This window comes from Eulemur rufifrons, chromosome 9 (genome assembly GCF_041146395.1).
Source record: "Eulemur rufifrons isolate Redbay chromosome 9, OSU_ERuf_1, whole genome shotgun sequence".
In the NCBI taxonomy this organism is placed as follows: domain Eukaryota; kingdom Metazoa; phylum Chordata; class Mammalia; order Primates; family Lemuridae; genus Eulemur; species Eulemur rufifrons.
In genome coordinates, this window is record NC_090991.1 from 13,528,633 (window position 1) to 13,544,746 (window position 16,114).

The 16,114-nt window shown below is 49.2% G+C and overlaps 1 protein-coding gene across 1 annotated transcript in view; it reads left to right on the forward strand.

The window, feature by feature from the left end:
• Positions 1–16,114, forward strand: part of ITGAE (integrin subunit alpha E) — a 45,271-nt gene that overhangs the window by 17,619 nt on the left and 11,538 nt on the right. The window contains exons 16-23 of the mRNA XM_069483106.1: positions 911–1,041; positions 2,653–2,783; positions 3,913–4,076; positions 5,815–5,943; positions 9,713–9,786; positions 13,417–13,549; positions 14,965–15,063; positions 15,682–15,761. Of these exons, the coding sequence (XP_069339207.1) occupies positions 911–1,041; positions 2,653–2,783; positions 3,913–4,076; positions 5,815–5,943; positions 9,713–9,786; positions 13,417–13,549; positions 14,965–15,063; positions 15,682–15,761 (941 nt within the window). The remainder of the gene's footprint in view (positions 1–910; positions 1,042–2,652; positions 2,784–3,912; positions 4,077–5,814; positions 5,944–9,712; positions 9,787–13,416; positions 13,550–14,964; positions 15,064–15,681; positions 15,762–16,114) is intronic.

Below are 16,114 nucleotides of genomic sequence, written 5' to 3' on the forward strand. Positions count from 1 at the left end.
CTCCAGACCATTCAGGTTGGAGGGGAGGTTGTGGCAATATCTGTCGACTTCCCTGACCTATACAGATCGCCCTCCTTCCTTGGACCTACCTTGGGCCTCTCCTTCCTCTCTTTCTGTCCGTTCTCTGGCCCCTGTTCCCCATCCATCCCCTCCATGCCTTAAAGCCCATCTCCAAGGCTCCACTGCCAGCCTCCCACACCACATCTGTTAGGGGCACTTTCTCCCACCTCCAGCTCCTGAACACCTCCCCCTGGGTGGCTCCCAGGCGTCTCACTCTCTTCATGCCCAACTGAGAGCCTCCTTTTCCCCCCAGACCTGCTGCTCCTCTGAGATGAGACCCCGTCCCCTTCCATCCCCCATACCAGAAACCTAGGACAGTCCCAGGCACTCTGACACCTTGCATGGCCTGTCAGTCCCTGTGTCTGCATGATTCTAGTTTCTCCCGAATCCAGCGCTTACTCTCCATCCCCACCAGCCCTGTCCCAGCCCGGGCCTTGTCATCCCTCCCCTGGACTCTCCCCCTGCCGAGCTTCCTCCTCCTCCCATCTTCCACCCTGTGCCTTCCGTGGCATTTCTACAAGGCAGTCCTTCAAAAGAGCCTTTGATGAGCCCGAGCCCCAGCCCACATCAGGCTTCATTGCACCAGATCCCCTCGTGCCCTGCATTGCCCCACGCTAGCCCCTGGCTGCTTCCTCAGAGGATCTGCTTTTCCCATCCCTCACTCTTGCCCTCACGCTCCCCTATCAAGTCCCCCTTGCCCTGGAGGCTCCATTCAGATGCCACTTCCTCTGGGAAAGCTTGCCCCTTTTTCTTGTGTCTAGATTGAGGGCTCCCCGGGGCTGGACAGTGGCTGACGATGCTGATTTGGAAGGACTCCCCCACCCCATGCCTCGTGTTTCTCCCTCCACAGCGGATCCGAGCCTCAGCGGTGGCCCCAGGACTCCGTTACTTTGGCACATCCGTGGCTGGTGGCTTAGACTTCAACGGCGATGGCCTTGCTGACATCACTGTGGGCACGCTGGGCCAGGCAGCTGTGCTCAGGTAGGACTCTGCCCTGCTTCTGGGGTCCCAGGCCCCAGCCTCACTCACTGGCCCCGTCCTAAATGGCCCCAAGCACACAGCAGGCACTGAGGGAGGGAGGAAGCCCAGGGGCTGACAGGCTCTGGAGTCTGTCCTCCTAGGTTTGAACTTCAGCTCACCTACTGGTGTGCCCTTGGCAGGCTATCTAATTCTAAGCCCCAACTTTCCTTCTTTTTTTTTTTTTTTTTGAGACAGGATCTTGCTCTGTCTCCCAGCTAAAGTACAGTGCCACCATCATAGTTCACTTCAACCTTGAACTCCTGGGCTCAAGAGATCCTCCTGCCTCAGCCTCCCAGGTAGCTGGGACTACAGGCGGTCACCACCATGCCCAGCTAATTTTTCTGTTTTTAATACAGATGGGGTCTCGTTCTTGCTCAGGCTGGTCTTGAACTCCTGACCTCGAGTGATCCTCCCACCTCGGCCTCCCAGAGAGCTAGGATTACAGGCGTGAGCCACCACGCCTGGCCTCAACTTTCTTAAATGGAAATTATAATGGCACACAGTTATGAGGATAATGCGAGTGCATATATGCAAAGTATTTCGCACAGTGCTCAGTGATGGCTGTTCAGAGCTTCTGTGCTCCACCCCTAAGTGGAGCGCATCAGGTCCCATGGCTATAAATAAGCTGACGGAGCACCTCTGTGCCCTGTCCTCTCCACCAAGCTCTGGACTTGGGTGTCTACTCAACACCCCTCTTGGCTGCCGCCCACGAGCATCTCAAAGAGAACATGTCTAAAAACAGAGCGCCTGTCTTCACTCGCCCTTCATTCCCCCAGGCTTCCTAGCTCAGCAGGTGGCACCATCATCCAAGCTCAGGACAAAAACCTAAGGGTCACCCTCGACTCTTCTTTTTCCTTCCTCCACCACCCCATCGACAAGTTTTTGTTGGCTCTGCTTCCAAAATGCCTCCCACTACAAGACACTGTTGTCGTTTGCCTGGACACTGCCACAGCAGTCTTCCTGCGTCCCCTCCCTGTGCTCCACTCTCCACACACCAGCCAGCGCGATCCCTTCACTTTGCTGCCTAAGACCCCATGTGGCTACCGCTTAGCATGAAATCCAAATTCCTCTCCTCCCAGCTTACCTCCTGTTGCTGCCTTCTGTCTCCCTAACCACGCTCCAATCGCACTGACCTTTGCTCTCCTCAAACCAAGCTCATTCCTGCCACAGGCCCTTTGCACCAGCTGTGCTTTGTGTCTGGAATGTCCTTCCCCAGAGGTTCACACAGTGGGCTGGTTCTTGGTAACAGATCTCAACCTCCTCATGACTGAGGCCATCCCTGACCACTCCACCCCATCTAAGTGGCCCTCAGTCTCTATTGCTTTGTTCTATTTTGCTTTTATCACAGCATTCCCAGCACATAGTGTTTCCCTGTTTCTCTTGTTTATTTGCTTGTTGTCAGCTGTCCCACCAGAGCAGGGACTGTCTCTCTACTGTAGCTGAGGACTCAGAGCAGCACCTGCGTATTGGAGCTGTTCAATGGATATTCTCTGAATGCAAGACTGAGTGAGGCAAGCACTGGCCCAGAAGCCCTGCGGTCACTTCTCATGTCCTCCTTGCTGTCTTGTTTAGCTCACGACCTGTGGTTCGTCCGTGGGTGTCCATGAACTTCACCCCCGTTGCACTGCCCATTGGCTTCAACAGCAGCGTGAACGTACGTTTGTGTTTTGACGTTGGCTCTGCAACCACCGCTGCTGTGTCAGGTAATAGGCGGTCTCTCTGACCCCTCAGCGTCGTGGTCCCCGTGCTTGCAATCCCCCCATTAGAGCACAGCCCCTTTGTCACTAGGTTCTGTTAAATGCAAACTACCCCAAGAAAGGGTGGTCCAATGTTACATCCCCACTCTGAAGGGGTGTGTCTGACCCTGTGGGGAAGAGCCATTAGATCTCTTCTGTGGGGTTGAAGGGTGCAGTTTCTGAATGACTCAGACAAAGGCAGCCATTTCTCCGTCCCCATCTACTGTGCCGTGTGTGTGCACATGTGTGCTGGGGCCCCTGAGAAGTGCCCTTCCTGTTTCCTTCTGATTGACATCTTCTCTCCTCCCCTCCTCACCACATCTGCCTGGCCCAGGGGGGACGGGATAACCTGCTAGAGGCCTTCTCTTCCCACCCCCTTACCTGACACTTGTTGGGAGACCATTCCAGAAAGCAGGGGTGGGGGGGGGGGGTGGACATGCCACTCCAAGAGCTCCCCTCTAGAATAGTCCCCAAGGTTTAACCTCTCAGTAACAACCCCTGAGGTGGCTCTCTGCTTCCCGCAGGTCAAAGAGCAGTTCTCTGGGCGGAGGCACGGGTGGCTTTACCGGAGAAGGAGGCTATTGTCAAATCTGGGGTTAGAAAATGACAGACCTATTGTTTTCAGGGCACAGAGTCTGCTGAGGGCTGTGTGACGTGGGCAGGTGTCTTTCCCTCGCTGGGCCCTGGTTTCTGTTCTGTATAGTAAGGGAGTTGGCCCAGGAATCTCCAAGCTCTGCTGTGCTCAGGTTTTACTCTGTGGTTTCTCTCTCCGTTCCCTGCATTATTTTTCCCCTGCCTTACTGTCTCCTTCCTGAGCCCCCTTTCCCTAAGGAAGGCTGACTCCACCCTGGGAGTGTGCTGCTCTGGGACTGGGGCTGCAGCTGTGAGGGACCCTGGCCAGGTGCCAGAAGACGATGAGAAAAGTATCCTTGAAATGAAGAAGAAACTCAGAAGTGCAGCCCCAGGGGGGTCCCTGCATGGGGACCCTGTTCAGGAGGGGTTCGCCAGGAACCTCAGGCAGGCTGGGGGCGCAGGGGGCTCTCCCGAGGGTTTGCCCATCCCTGCCTCACCAGCAAGGTCTGGTCTTCATTCCCAGGCCTCAGAGGGACAGCTCTGAACTTCACGGTGGACGTGGATGTGGGGAAGCCGAGGAAAAGGCTGCAGTGTTCAGACCCGAGAACCTGCCGGAACTACCTTCGGGTGTGGAGCGGTGGGTCCCGTCTCTGTGAGCACCGCCTGCTCGTGCCCACAGAGGGAGAGGTAAGTGGAGGAGTTTAGATGGGAGTCCAGAGGGTTCCATGGCATTGAGAAAAGATTTGGGGTGTGTGTAGTGAAGAATACATACCCATGCATACAAATGAGGCGACTACAATAGCCATAGTAGATGGAGAACCACATCAGGGACTTGGAGATGCTCTAATTGCTGACATTTTTCTTAGTAATAAATCAGGACTATCAAATATCCCTCTCCTAGGTTATCCACTCACCTGATGCTAACAGTGGGGCTGAGGGCCCTTCTGTGAGTTAACATCAGAAAAATTGAACAACTAAAAGGTAGAAATAGAAAGATAAAAACTGTCATCTAGAAAGGTTTACTCCTGGCAAAGGTGCCCAGAAAAATGAAAAAAAAAAAAAAAATGTATCTATCGGGACTCAGAGCCTAACAGGACCTAGAACTTTGGACCTAAAAGTTCATTTATTCCAATAAATAAACTCGTGAATCATGCTTCTGACTGCGCATCTGCTCCCAAGGTGATTGTTAATTGGATTAAGAAAGAGTTTCTAGGCCAGGCGCGATGGCTCACGCCTATAATCCTAGCACTCTGGGAGGCCGAGGTGGGCGGATCGTTTGAGCTCAGGAGTTCGAGACCAGCCTGAGCAAGAGCGAGACCCCATCTCTACTAAAAATAGAAAGAAATTATATGGACAGCTAAAAATATATATAGAAAAAATTAGCCGGGCATGGTGGTGCATGCCTGTAGTCCCAGCTACTCGGGAGGCTGAGACAGGAGGATCGCTTGAGCCCAGGAGTTTGAGGTTGCTGTGAGCTAGGCTGACGCCACAGCACTCACTCTAGCCTGGGCAACAGAGTGAGACTCTGTCTCAAAAAAAAAAAAAAAAAAAAAAGAAAGAGTTTCTAGCAAGTCTATGGCGTTTCTTAAATACAAGCATAACAACGTGACACTGTCCACCAGAGAATTGTGCTCACGTCCTCTCTTGTCGTGGCAGAAAGGCTCATTTGAACAGAAAATGGCACATGGTATCCTAAGCAATCTCCTTGCTTCCAGTTTTTACCTCTCTAATATGTCCTCCATGCTGATGTGCCCATGTTTCTTCCTCTCCTAATAAAATCTGGGCCAGTTCTTAACCCCTGGTGGCCAGAATCCCTTTGTGATTGGGGTTGGAACCATAAGGAACTATGGGGCCCAAGGCCATAGCAGATCATGGGAGATTTTTCCAAAGCTCTCTGCAGCTTGCTTGAAGGAAGTTTGCCTTCAGCCTGGCTGAGTTGGAAGATGTTTAGAACTTCTTCTTCTTCTTTTTTTTTTTTTTTGAGACAGAGTCTCACTCTGTTGCCTGGGCTAGAGTGCCGTGGCGTCCGCCTAGCTCACAGCAACCTAAAACACCTGGGCTCAAGCAATCCTTCTGCCTCAGCCTCCCAAGTAGCTGGGACTACAGGCATGCGCCACCATGCCTGGCTAATTATTTTTCTATATATATTTTTAGCTGTCCATATAATTTCTTTCTATTTTTAGTAGAGACGGGGTCGCGCTCTTGCTCAGGCTGGTCTTGAACTCCTGAGCTCAAACAATCCGCCCACCTCGACCTCCCAGAGTGCTAGGATTACAGGCGTGAGCCACCGCGCCTGGCCTAGAACTTCTGACTCACTTCTTTCGTTGTTTTTTCTTATACGGCTACATCAAAGTTAAAAGTATTCTCTTTGTCATCTTCTCTCCCACATCCAACTCTACCCCTGCCTGCTGTGGTGCCCGTGCAGCTCTGTGAGGAGGACTGCTTCTCTAACATCAGTGTCAAGGTCAGCTACCAACTCCAGACCCCCAAGGGATGGAAGGACCATCTGCAGCCCATCCTGGACCACTACACTGAGCCCTCTGCCATCTTCCAGGTGACTCGGCCCACAGCTAGCACTCTGGGCCATCCCACAAAACCCACCTGCTCTGCCAACAGCAGTTGGACCCCTCACTGTACAAATGAGGAAACTGAGTCCTCCCTGAGATGGTGTTCAAATTTGCATAGGGCCTCGCTGGTGGGTAACACAGGTCTCCAACTGCCTTCCCGGACTCGTGCCTTTATGTTCACAAAAATCTCTTGCTACGTATTTAATGAAGCACGTGAATACATCGCATACTGGGGCCCTCACTTGGCAAGGGTCTCTGATGACGGTGTGGGGGGGGGCCCTCGTGGGGGTGGGGTGGAGCTGTCCTGCACTGCAGGGAGGATGCCCAGGGCCTTCAGGCTGAAGGTCTGGTCCCACCAAAGCTGCAGCCTAACCTCTCCTCCAGGTCCCCCTCAGTGCAGCTAGGACAGGCGAGCAGTGTCACGAGAAACTCTTCTCATGACTAGGGGAAATCAGAGGGGGGAAATAAAGGGTTAAATTTGCTAATCCAGAGGCCAGACATGGTGGCTCACACCTGTAATCCTAGCACTCTGGGAAGCTGAGGTGGGAGGATTGCTTGAGGCCAGGAGTGTGAGACCAGCCTGAGCAAGAGTGAAACCCCGTCTCCATAAAAAATAGAAAAATTAGCCATGGTGGCACGTGCCTGTAGTCCCAGCTACCTGGGAGGCTGAGGCAGGAGGGTTGCTCGAGCCCAGGAGTTTGAGGTTACAGTGAGCTATGATGACGCCATTGCACTCTAGCCAGGCAACAGAGGGAGACCCTGTCTCAAAAAAAAAAAAAAAAAAAAGTACTAATCCTATGATATCTAAGGTGATTTTTTCCCACCCAAACCCTGGCCCCAGGGTATTTTGTCAACTTCTGTTTAGAGAGTGTAGAAAAATCAGCAGGAAGAAAGAAGTGACAATATTAACATTAAAAAGTAATAATTACAATCAGCTGGGACGAATTGAATCTCAGAAAAAAAAAAGAAAAAGCCCAAAGTAGCTCATGCAGGTGCAGAAAAGCTTCAGATGACAAAGTATGTTTCCAGGTAATCACAGGACACTCACAGCTGTCCAACATTTTTGCAAAATATGCTCTGTATTAATTAGATTATATAAACCTTTAGCTCCAGTTTTGATCAATACCCAGTGTACCAGTTACAAATAGTGAACAGAAATAGGACAGTAACATAATCAGATGACTCAGCCTCCCTATGAGAAAAGATTGTCATCTTCATTTTTTAGGCAGAGAGACTTTATTTTAAATTTATAATGCTATATTTATTTTTTCAAGAATTTAAAAAATTTGGTATTGGCAGCAAGTTAGATGATGCAGAAAAGACTGGGAGAACTAATGTAGTAAAGTTTTGGTGATAAGTAGATTATCATTAATTACATATATTCTGTTTTTAAAAAACTTTTTATTTTGAACTATTTAACTTACCAAAAAGTTTACAAGAATAGTCCAAAGAATTCTCATTTGAGAGTAAGTTACAGATATGCTGCCTCCTAGGCTGGGTGTGGTGGCTCACACCTGTAATCCTAGCACTCTAGGAGGCTGAGGTGGGAGGATCGCTAGAGGTCAGGAGTTTGAGACCAGCCTGAGCAAGGGCGAGATCTGTCTCTACTAAAAATGGAAAGAAATTAGCCGGACAATTAAAAATATATAGAAAAAGTTAGCTGGGCATGGTGGCTCATGCCTGTAGTCCTAGCTACTCGGGAGGCTTAGGCAAAAGGATTGCTTGAGCCCAGGAGTTTGAGGTTGCTGTGAGCTAGGCTGACACCACGGCACTCTAGCCTGGGCAACAGAGCAAGACTCTGTCTCAAAAAAAAAAAAAAAAAAAAAAAGATATGCTGCCTCCTTACCCTCAATACTTCAGTATATATTTTCTAAAAACAAGGGCATTCTCTTACAACACAGTACGATAATCAAAATCAAGAAATTAACATTGATAAAATACTATTATGTGATCTTCCAGCTTTATTCAAATTTTATCAGTTGTCTTATTAATGTCCTTTATAGCAAAAGAAAAAAATGTTGTGGTCCAGGAACATTCATTGCATTTATTTATTTAGTTACTTAGCTATTTTTGAGATAGGGTCTCACTCTGTTGCCCAGGCTAGAGTGCGGTGGCGTGATCATAGCTCACTGCAGCCTCAAACCCCGGGCTCAGGCAATCTTCCCTCCTCTGCCTCTCTAGTACCTGGGACCACAGGCACGTATCATCACACCTGGCTAATTTTTCTTATTTTTTTTTTTTGTAGAGACAGGGTCTTGCTATGTCACCCAAGCTGGTCTCGAACTTCTGGCCTCCAGCGATCCTCCCACCTTAGCCTTCCAAAATGCTGGGGTTGGAGATGGGAGCCACTGCACCCAGCCCATTCATTGCATTTTATTGTTATTTATTTTTAGTCTCCTTTAACTTGGAACAGTTTCTCAGTCTTTCCTTATCTTTAATGACCTTAACATTTTTGAATGGGTACAGGCCAGTCATTTTGTAGAATGTTCCTCCATTTGAGTTTATCTGATGTTTCCTCAAGATTTGATTCAGGTTATGCATTTTTGTAAGGAATATCACAGAAGGAAAGTTGTGGCTTTCTCAGTATATCCACTCATTTTTGTGCCATTACTAGTGCTATTATCCTTTAGTAAGTATTTTATGGTGAGATACTTTGATATAATACCCTGCTTAACATCTATTAATGAGTCTTACCTTAATTATTGCTGTGATAGTTTGGCAAAGAGATTTTTAAAAATTTATTCCATCTACAAGATGGGTGAGAAAAAATTATCTGGTGTAGGCACATAGACGTTACCAGAGAATGAGTTCAAGCTGGTGGCTTAGATGGTCTAACCCCATTCTCTTTCACTGGGGTTGGGTGAAAAAGAACAGGCTACGTGGCTATATTAAAAACAGAACAAAAAACCCTGCACAAAACTGTTGACCCAGTTAGATAGAGCTCCACGCTCTGACTTCTGCAAATGGCGTCTCCTTTCTCCAGGAAGCAGAAAGTCTCCTTTCAAGCTCTGGGCTCCCATCCCAGCCCTGGGCTGTGACAACAGGCCTGCAGGAGGCCCGGAGGTGATCATTGGCTGCTGGGGAGATAAATGCAGAGACTTCCCAGTCAGGGAGTTGGCCGTGTTTCCTTCATAATAAAAAATAGACCCGGCTGCTTTAGAAAATTTAATTTTTCAACTCAAACTGGGGCTTTTTAAACTTGATGGGGCCTCGAACCAAATATGGCTTTCTGAATGGGTTTGTTATGCGTAGGCAAGACTGTGAGACAGTTAATTTACAGAGAAGACTGCCCGGGGCCGGGGGGGGGGGGGGGGGGGGGAAGAGGACCTCCACGGATGGCACGTGGTTAGGTGGCCCCATCCTGCCGCTGCTCTTGCTGCCTGGGCTTCAGAGGACTAAGGAAGCTTGTCTTCTCATAGGTTTTCCTCCTCAAATGCTCAAAGTGGTTGCTTTTTCATTCACATGGTGTGAATGTGGCAGGCACACCCACCATTCCACAGAGGTCACCCCATTTTTGGCCTTGGCCAGAGTTCTGGTTCAGTGTGCCCTTGTGGAACAGATCCAGGAATGTCCCAGCCACAGCCCTCTTGGCTGTGTGGGCACGATCCCAGCCTGTCCGCCTTCACCTCCCTGTAACTGCTCTTCCCAGAGTGAGCAGGAGAGACAGGCCTCGGTGTCCTAGATGGAGGGTCATGGCAGGGCTGCTGGGGGAGGTGGGTCCCTGGGCTGATCTTGCTCCTCTCTGTCTGGTTACAGCTGCCTTACGAGAAGGCCTGCAAGAATAAGCTGTTCTGTGTCGCTGAGTTGCAGTTGGCCACTACCATCTCTCAGTGAGTCTGGCCGTTAACTTCCTGCTGAAGGCTCGCCTGGGCAATCCCTCCTCAGGACCCAGGCACACTCCCTTCCCCTTCCTCGCATGGCTGGAAAAGGGGCTTTGCACTTACTGTCTCATCATGTCCTCAGCCACCCCATGGGGGCGGCAAGACGGAGATTTGCATTCTCATTTTACAGATTAGGAAACTGGCTCAGGAGCTGAGGGCCCTGCAGAGGGTCACAGCGGCCATTTGGTGGACTTGAACCCAGGTCTCTTGATGTCCCGGACAGTGTTGTGTTCATGACCTAGTGGTCCTCGCTTCTAGGACAACCTCGGCTAGAGGTGACCTCTTTCCTGGCTTACCTCTTGGCCAAATTAATTAATTAACTCACCAAATATTTCTGAAGCATCCACTCTGTGCCAAGCATTGTAGGTGCTGGAGATATCTCAGCGAACAACACAGACAAAAATCCCTGCCCTCCTGGTGCATTTAGGGTGAGAAGATAATACATAGGTGAATTCTACGTTGATGAGGTGCACTTTGAAGAAAAATAAGACAGGGAAGGTGGGAGAGAGTGCTGAGTCGGGTGGTGGTCAGGGAGGGTGACGCTTTGGCACATACAGAAGGAACAAGCTTTATAGGCTGTCGGAGGGAAGAGCGGCCACAAATGCCCTGGGATGGGAGCCTGGCTGGCAGGTGGGGGGCGGGGCAAGGACCCCGTGTGGCCGCAGTGGAGTGAGGGGCGTGGGGTGACGTGGAAGCGGGAGGAGGGGAAGATCCAAGAGGGCTTCTCAGGCCCTCATAAGGCTTCACTGTGAGCTGGGAGGCCAGAGGAGCGACATAACTTGCATTTTAGCAGGATCCTTCTTGCTGCTGTGTTGAGAACAGACCATAGGAGCAGAGGTGGGAGCAGGGAGGTAGCGATGACTCCTACTGTAACGACTCAGGTGAGAGGTGATGGTGGCTTGGACCCAGGTCATAGTTTGAAGTTAGAGCCCTGACAGTGAATCTGGGCAGTGAGAGAATGAGAGGGGTCACAGCCCCAGCACCTAGAACTGCACTGCCCAACACACTAGCCACTAGTCACGTTTGGCTATTTAAATTTAAATGAATTAAAATGAAAACCAATTAAAAATTTAGTTCCTCAGTCACGCTAGGCACCTTTTAAAGGCTCAATACCCACATACGGCTGGTGGTATTGGGCAGCACAGATACAGACTATTTCCATCACGGCAAAAGTTCTATTGGGCCACACTGAATTCTAGAATGATGCGGTTGCCAAGAATATGAGTTTTTGGTTTTAGCTGTGATGGTCTTAAAATGTTCCTCCCCCCGCCCCGCTCCCCGCCCCCGGCTACTAGTGCTGTGTGTGTATCATGATACTGATGGCCAGCTGGCCGGAGTTGGCATCTGTGGGGAAGAACACAGGTCCTGGTGAGCCCTCTCATAGACATTGGCAGGGCCAATTCAAGACTTCCAAGCGCGTTGGAATCCAGCTTAACCAGCAGGTGCAGCTGTTCCCCGCAGGGAACCGCAGGCAAGAACCGCCCCGCTGCCAACTACTTGCGAACACAGATACAGCGCACACAGCTTGCCCAATATCGCCCCCTAGTGTACATTACAAACAATCGCTTCTCTTTCAAAAGTACCATTACTGAGCCCAATTGTCGGCATCCAACTGTCTCAGTGGTTTTTGACCTTTTTGTGGACATGGGTCCCCTAAAGAATTGAATAAAAACTACAGACTCCTCTCCCTAGAAGTAACATGTACATACATAAATGTTTGCATTCCGGATCCTCTGAAACCGTCCCTGGGCTTCAGGTTGAAAAAACCCCATTAACTATTCTGATGACACTCAGATCACTCTCCTGGGCTCTAGAACAGTATTTCTAACCGATACTTCAGTACCTCTACCTTGTTACCCTGTGGGCACATCTCATGTCCCAGACTGAACTCGTCTTCTCCCACCCTTGGGTCTTCCTCCTGTGTTCGCTCCCTCAGTGGACAGCAGCGCTCGGCCATCCACGCCGGAAGCTCAGAACTCATCCTTGACACGTGTCTCCTGCTCACTCTCTTGCTCTCGCTCTGCTTGCTTTACCATCTCTGATGTCTTTCCATCTCCACTGCTAGGGTCTTATTCCAGGCATGTGTCATCTCTCAGATGGATGCCCACAGCAGGCTCTGGCTCTGCCTCCAACCAGTCCATCCTCTTCTCAACAAAACAATAAATCACAATAGCAAACAATAAAAACAAAACCAAAACAATAACAACAAAACACATGTCACGTTAGTTCCCAGATATGCACGTTCCATCTGTGGATATTTCAGATGGTTAAAAAGTTTTCTTTGTAGCGTTAATATGTTTTCCTGAAGATCTCAATTACAGGAACTACAGATAGTGGTTTTGCAGTCTGGGTCCCATGATACCTCAGCAGTCTGAAGGAAGCTCTCACCTATACCCAGGTCTTCTCTTCTCCAGGCTGAGTGGACTCCTGTCTTAAACGATAGCCTTTCAATGGGAAGGATCCGAATGATTTTGTGGGTGGGAAAGCTGAGGCCAAGAAAGAGGTTCTCTTGCGAAGGCAGGACAGTGTGTCTTGTGCACACTGGTCTGCAATGCTGAACAGTATGCCGGCTGATAGAAGGGGCCCCATAAATATTTGTGGAATGGATGGATTTGTGTCATGGAGTACTTTGCCTAGGCCCACAGTGATGGTGGTAGAAAGAGGATTTGGATCCAATGCTCCCAACTCTTTGGAGGCTGCTAGACCTCAGACAATTTAGTTAGCCTCTCTTGGCTTCTGTTTCCTCATCTATAAAATGGAGAGTGTCTGGACTATTTCATAGGGTCACTATGAGGATTAACTGAGCATGTGAAGCACAGTCGTTGGCACATGGACTAAACTAATGGCAAACACTAAACAAATGGCAGCCACTATGATCATCTCAAGCAGCAACTGAGATGGGGGTGGCAGTGCAGGTATTTGCTTATGTCAAGGGGAAGAAAGTCCAGGCTAAATGTATTTCTTAGGCCTGTGGTCCCCGACCTCCAGGCCATGGACTGGTACTGGTCCGTGACCTTTTAGGAACTGGGCTGCACAGGAGGTGAGCAGTGGACGCTGCGGCAGGTGAGCAAGGAAAGCTTAGTCTATATTTACAGCCACTGCCCATCGCTCGCATCACTGCATAAGCTCCGCCTCCTGTCAGATCAGCACGGCATTAGATTCTCAAAGGAGCCCGAACTACTGTAAACTACACATGCGAGGGATCTAGGTTGCATGCTCCTTATGAGAATCTAATGCCTGACGATCTAAGGTAGAGCTGAGGCAGTGATGCTAGCTAGCACTGGGGAGTGGCTGCAAATATAGATTATCATTGGCAGAGAGGTTTGACTGCACGATAAATGTAATGCGCTTGGATCATCCTGAAACCATCTTCCCCCCTGGCCACCGCACCGCCCCCCCCCCCCCCCCCGGCCGTGGAAAAATTGTCTTCCATGAAACCAGTCCTTGGTGCCAAAAAGGTTGGGGACCACTGCCTTAGGCAACTTATCTACGAAGTTAGTTAAGAATGTGCTATTCTATTGCATTGAAGTTTTTATGGAGTAAATAAACTGGTAACACTTTTGTCTATACACTGTGCAGGCAGGAATTGGTGGTGGGTCTCACGAAGGAGCTGACCATGAACATTAACCTAACTAACTCTGGGGAAGATTCCTACATGACAAGCATGGCTTTGAATTACCCCAGAAACTTACAGTTTAAGAGGATACAAAAGGTAACTATGATGGCAGCTTTGCAAACAGGATACTCATACCCTTCCTTCCCTGCATGCCTGCTTTTCTGCGGCAACCTCCTAACTGGAGTCCCTGTTTCCAGCCTCCTCCTGGTCCATCCAATAAGTGGTGAGTGGCTAGATGCACCCCCTTCAGTTCGGCTGTATGCTGTGGATCCATTCTCTGCTCTAAAAACCTTCAGTGGCGCCATTTCGCCGCACGATCACCCATCCCTACATGCAACCTTTCTTAACTGGGGTTCTGAGAGATAAATAAGCTCTCAATGCCGTAAGCAAAAATTAGCTTGGACAGGGAAAATAAAAAACCTTCCCTGCCATTCCCCAGGCTGGGATCACAGGCACAAAGCCAGCTGCAAAGATGCTAGGAAAACAGTCTTTCTCCCAAGGACACCCTGCAGCTGTAGAGTAACACAACACAGAGAAATTTTGTTCTCTAAAATCACAGATGGTCAGAAACTTTGCTGTTTGAAATTATGTCAGTAATTATGAACCCATCTCACTCTTGCCTGGAGAATCTAGGTCACTTTAACAAAGAGAAGCAGTCTCAATTTCATCTGAGGTACAGAGCTTCGGGTCGTGTTTCTGGACACAGCTCTCCACCCTAGATTAATAGTTTCTAAGGAAGCGGGCCCTGGGTCCACTTTGCAGTCCAGCCCTGATGTCAATCGAGCCCTTTACACATAGCCCTGCTTTGCTTTCAGGCCACCAAAACACTGATTTACATTTCACCTGAACTCCACCCTTCCCCAGAATCCTTTAATAACTCTTTTTCTCTTTGGTGAGACACACCACAGTGCAGTTTTCCTCACTGCAATGAGTCAATAAACCTGACTTTGTTGAACTATAGGTTTGTCCCTGGCCGGCTTAGGCTATTTGGGAGAGGACGGCATCCATTACAAGAATGAAATTCTATGAAGCTAGAAGGGAACTAGTGATATACCATCCTTGGTAGAATTAATAGTCTCTCCAATCATCGTCTGTACTCAGTGGTCCAGATGAGGTTGAGAAAGACTGCGTGGCAGTGCTTGGCACCTGCTGGCCTTCCAGCCCGTCTCAGTGTGTTAAGTTTGCATAGGTCCAAGGCCCAGTTCAAATGTCTCCTTCCCTGGGAAGACTTTACAGGTTCTCCTAGCTGGGATTTGTGTCTTTCTGCACTGCTACTGGTGTACCTGTCTTGCAGAAGCACCCCTCAGGCCTTGTGTTTAACTCCAAGGACCTACCACCGAGCCCTCCTGCCCAGCTGGTGAGGAAGAGAGGGACCAAGTCTGACTTATTTGTGTTCCCAGCTTCTGGCAGGGTGTCTGGCATGTAGGAAAATCAGTGAATGTTTGCTGAATTGGTGTGAAGAAACTGCTCCTTTTTTTGCTCTTTAAAAAGGGTGTCTTCTGTGTTCACAGCCTCCCTCTCCAAACATTCAGTGTGATGACCCTAAGCCAGTTGCTTCTATGCTGGTCATGAACTGCAAGATTGGTCACCCCATACTCAAGCGGTCCTCTGTGAGTCTGTTTTGATTGGTTGGCTCTTCTCACTCCCTTGAAGGTGGGCCCTTCTATATCCCAGTCTCTGGTTTTTTGTCTTTTTTTTTTTTTCGCGTAGAACTCAGTCTTCCCAGTCTCATTTGAATCTCTCAGTTGTGGTTTCTACACTTCCCTTTCCTGTTGTCAGGACTTAGTGGTGCTTAGAACTGCTAGGTGTGCTCTGCCAAGTAGGGAGTGGTGGAGCTGGGAGACGGCTTTCCGGTATACAGCTGCAGCTAAACTGTGGGCGCCCCTCGGCACGGTAGAGTGAAGTTGTGGGTGGTATGGAAGGCCCATCAGGCCAAAAGTTGCCAGCCCGGAGATGAGTCCCTGTGCTGCCACCAGTGATCTTTGTGCTGCTGTGGGAAATCTCTGAAGTGGTTTCCTCAGCTGTGAAGGGGGAATAAAGCAGTCCACCCTGCTTACTCCATATTTGAATTGTGAGGTTTAAATGAAATAATGGATGCGGAAGTATGCCGTGCTACGAAAATGTGAGGAATAGGAATTGTTTCCTGGGTGTTTTGCTAGTATTGAGCAGTTGGAATGGTGGGTGATATAGAGAGGAATCAAGTGACAATTTTCTCCCCTTTAAAACAGGCAAACATTTTAGTAGTTTGGCAGCTAGAGGAGAGCGCCTTTCCAAACAGGACAGCAGACGTCACCGTGACTATTACCAAGTAAGCAGTGCCTGTGTCTGTGACCCTGGAAGATATCTCCCTGCCACATGCATGCTGAGAGCTGTGGCCCCATTTGTGCCCAGGAAGAGGGGAAACCTCAGTGAGCCCACAGAAGGCAGTGACTCAGCTTTCTCTTCTTGTTAGCAGATATTTAATTCTTTTATTCACACATAAAGTAAAACTATGGTATAGTCTGGTAGAGTGAGCCTTGGATTGGAGTTCTAGTTCTGGTTCATTTAACTTTCGAATAGCTCTGTCATTTGCAAAACCTCTATGTTTAGGGGTAACGTGAGGAATAGTATTGGAAAGAGGTTCTCAAATGGGGCTGATTCTGTAGAAAATTTTGATTGCCA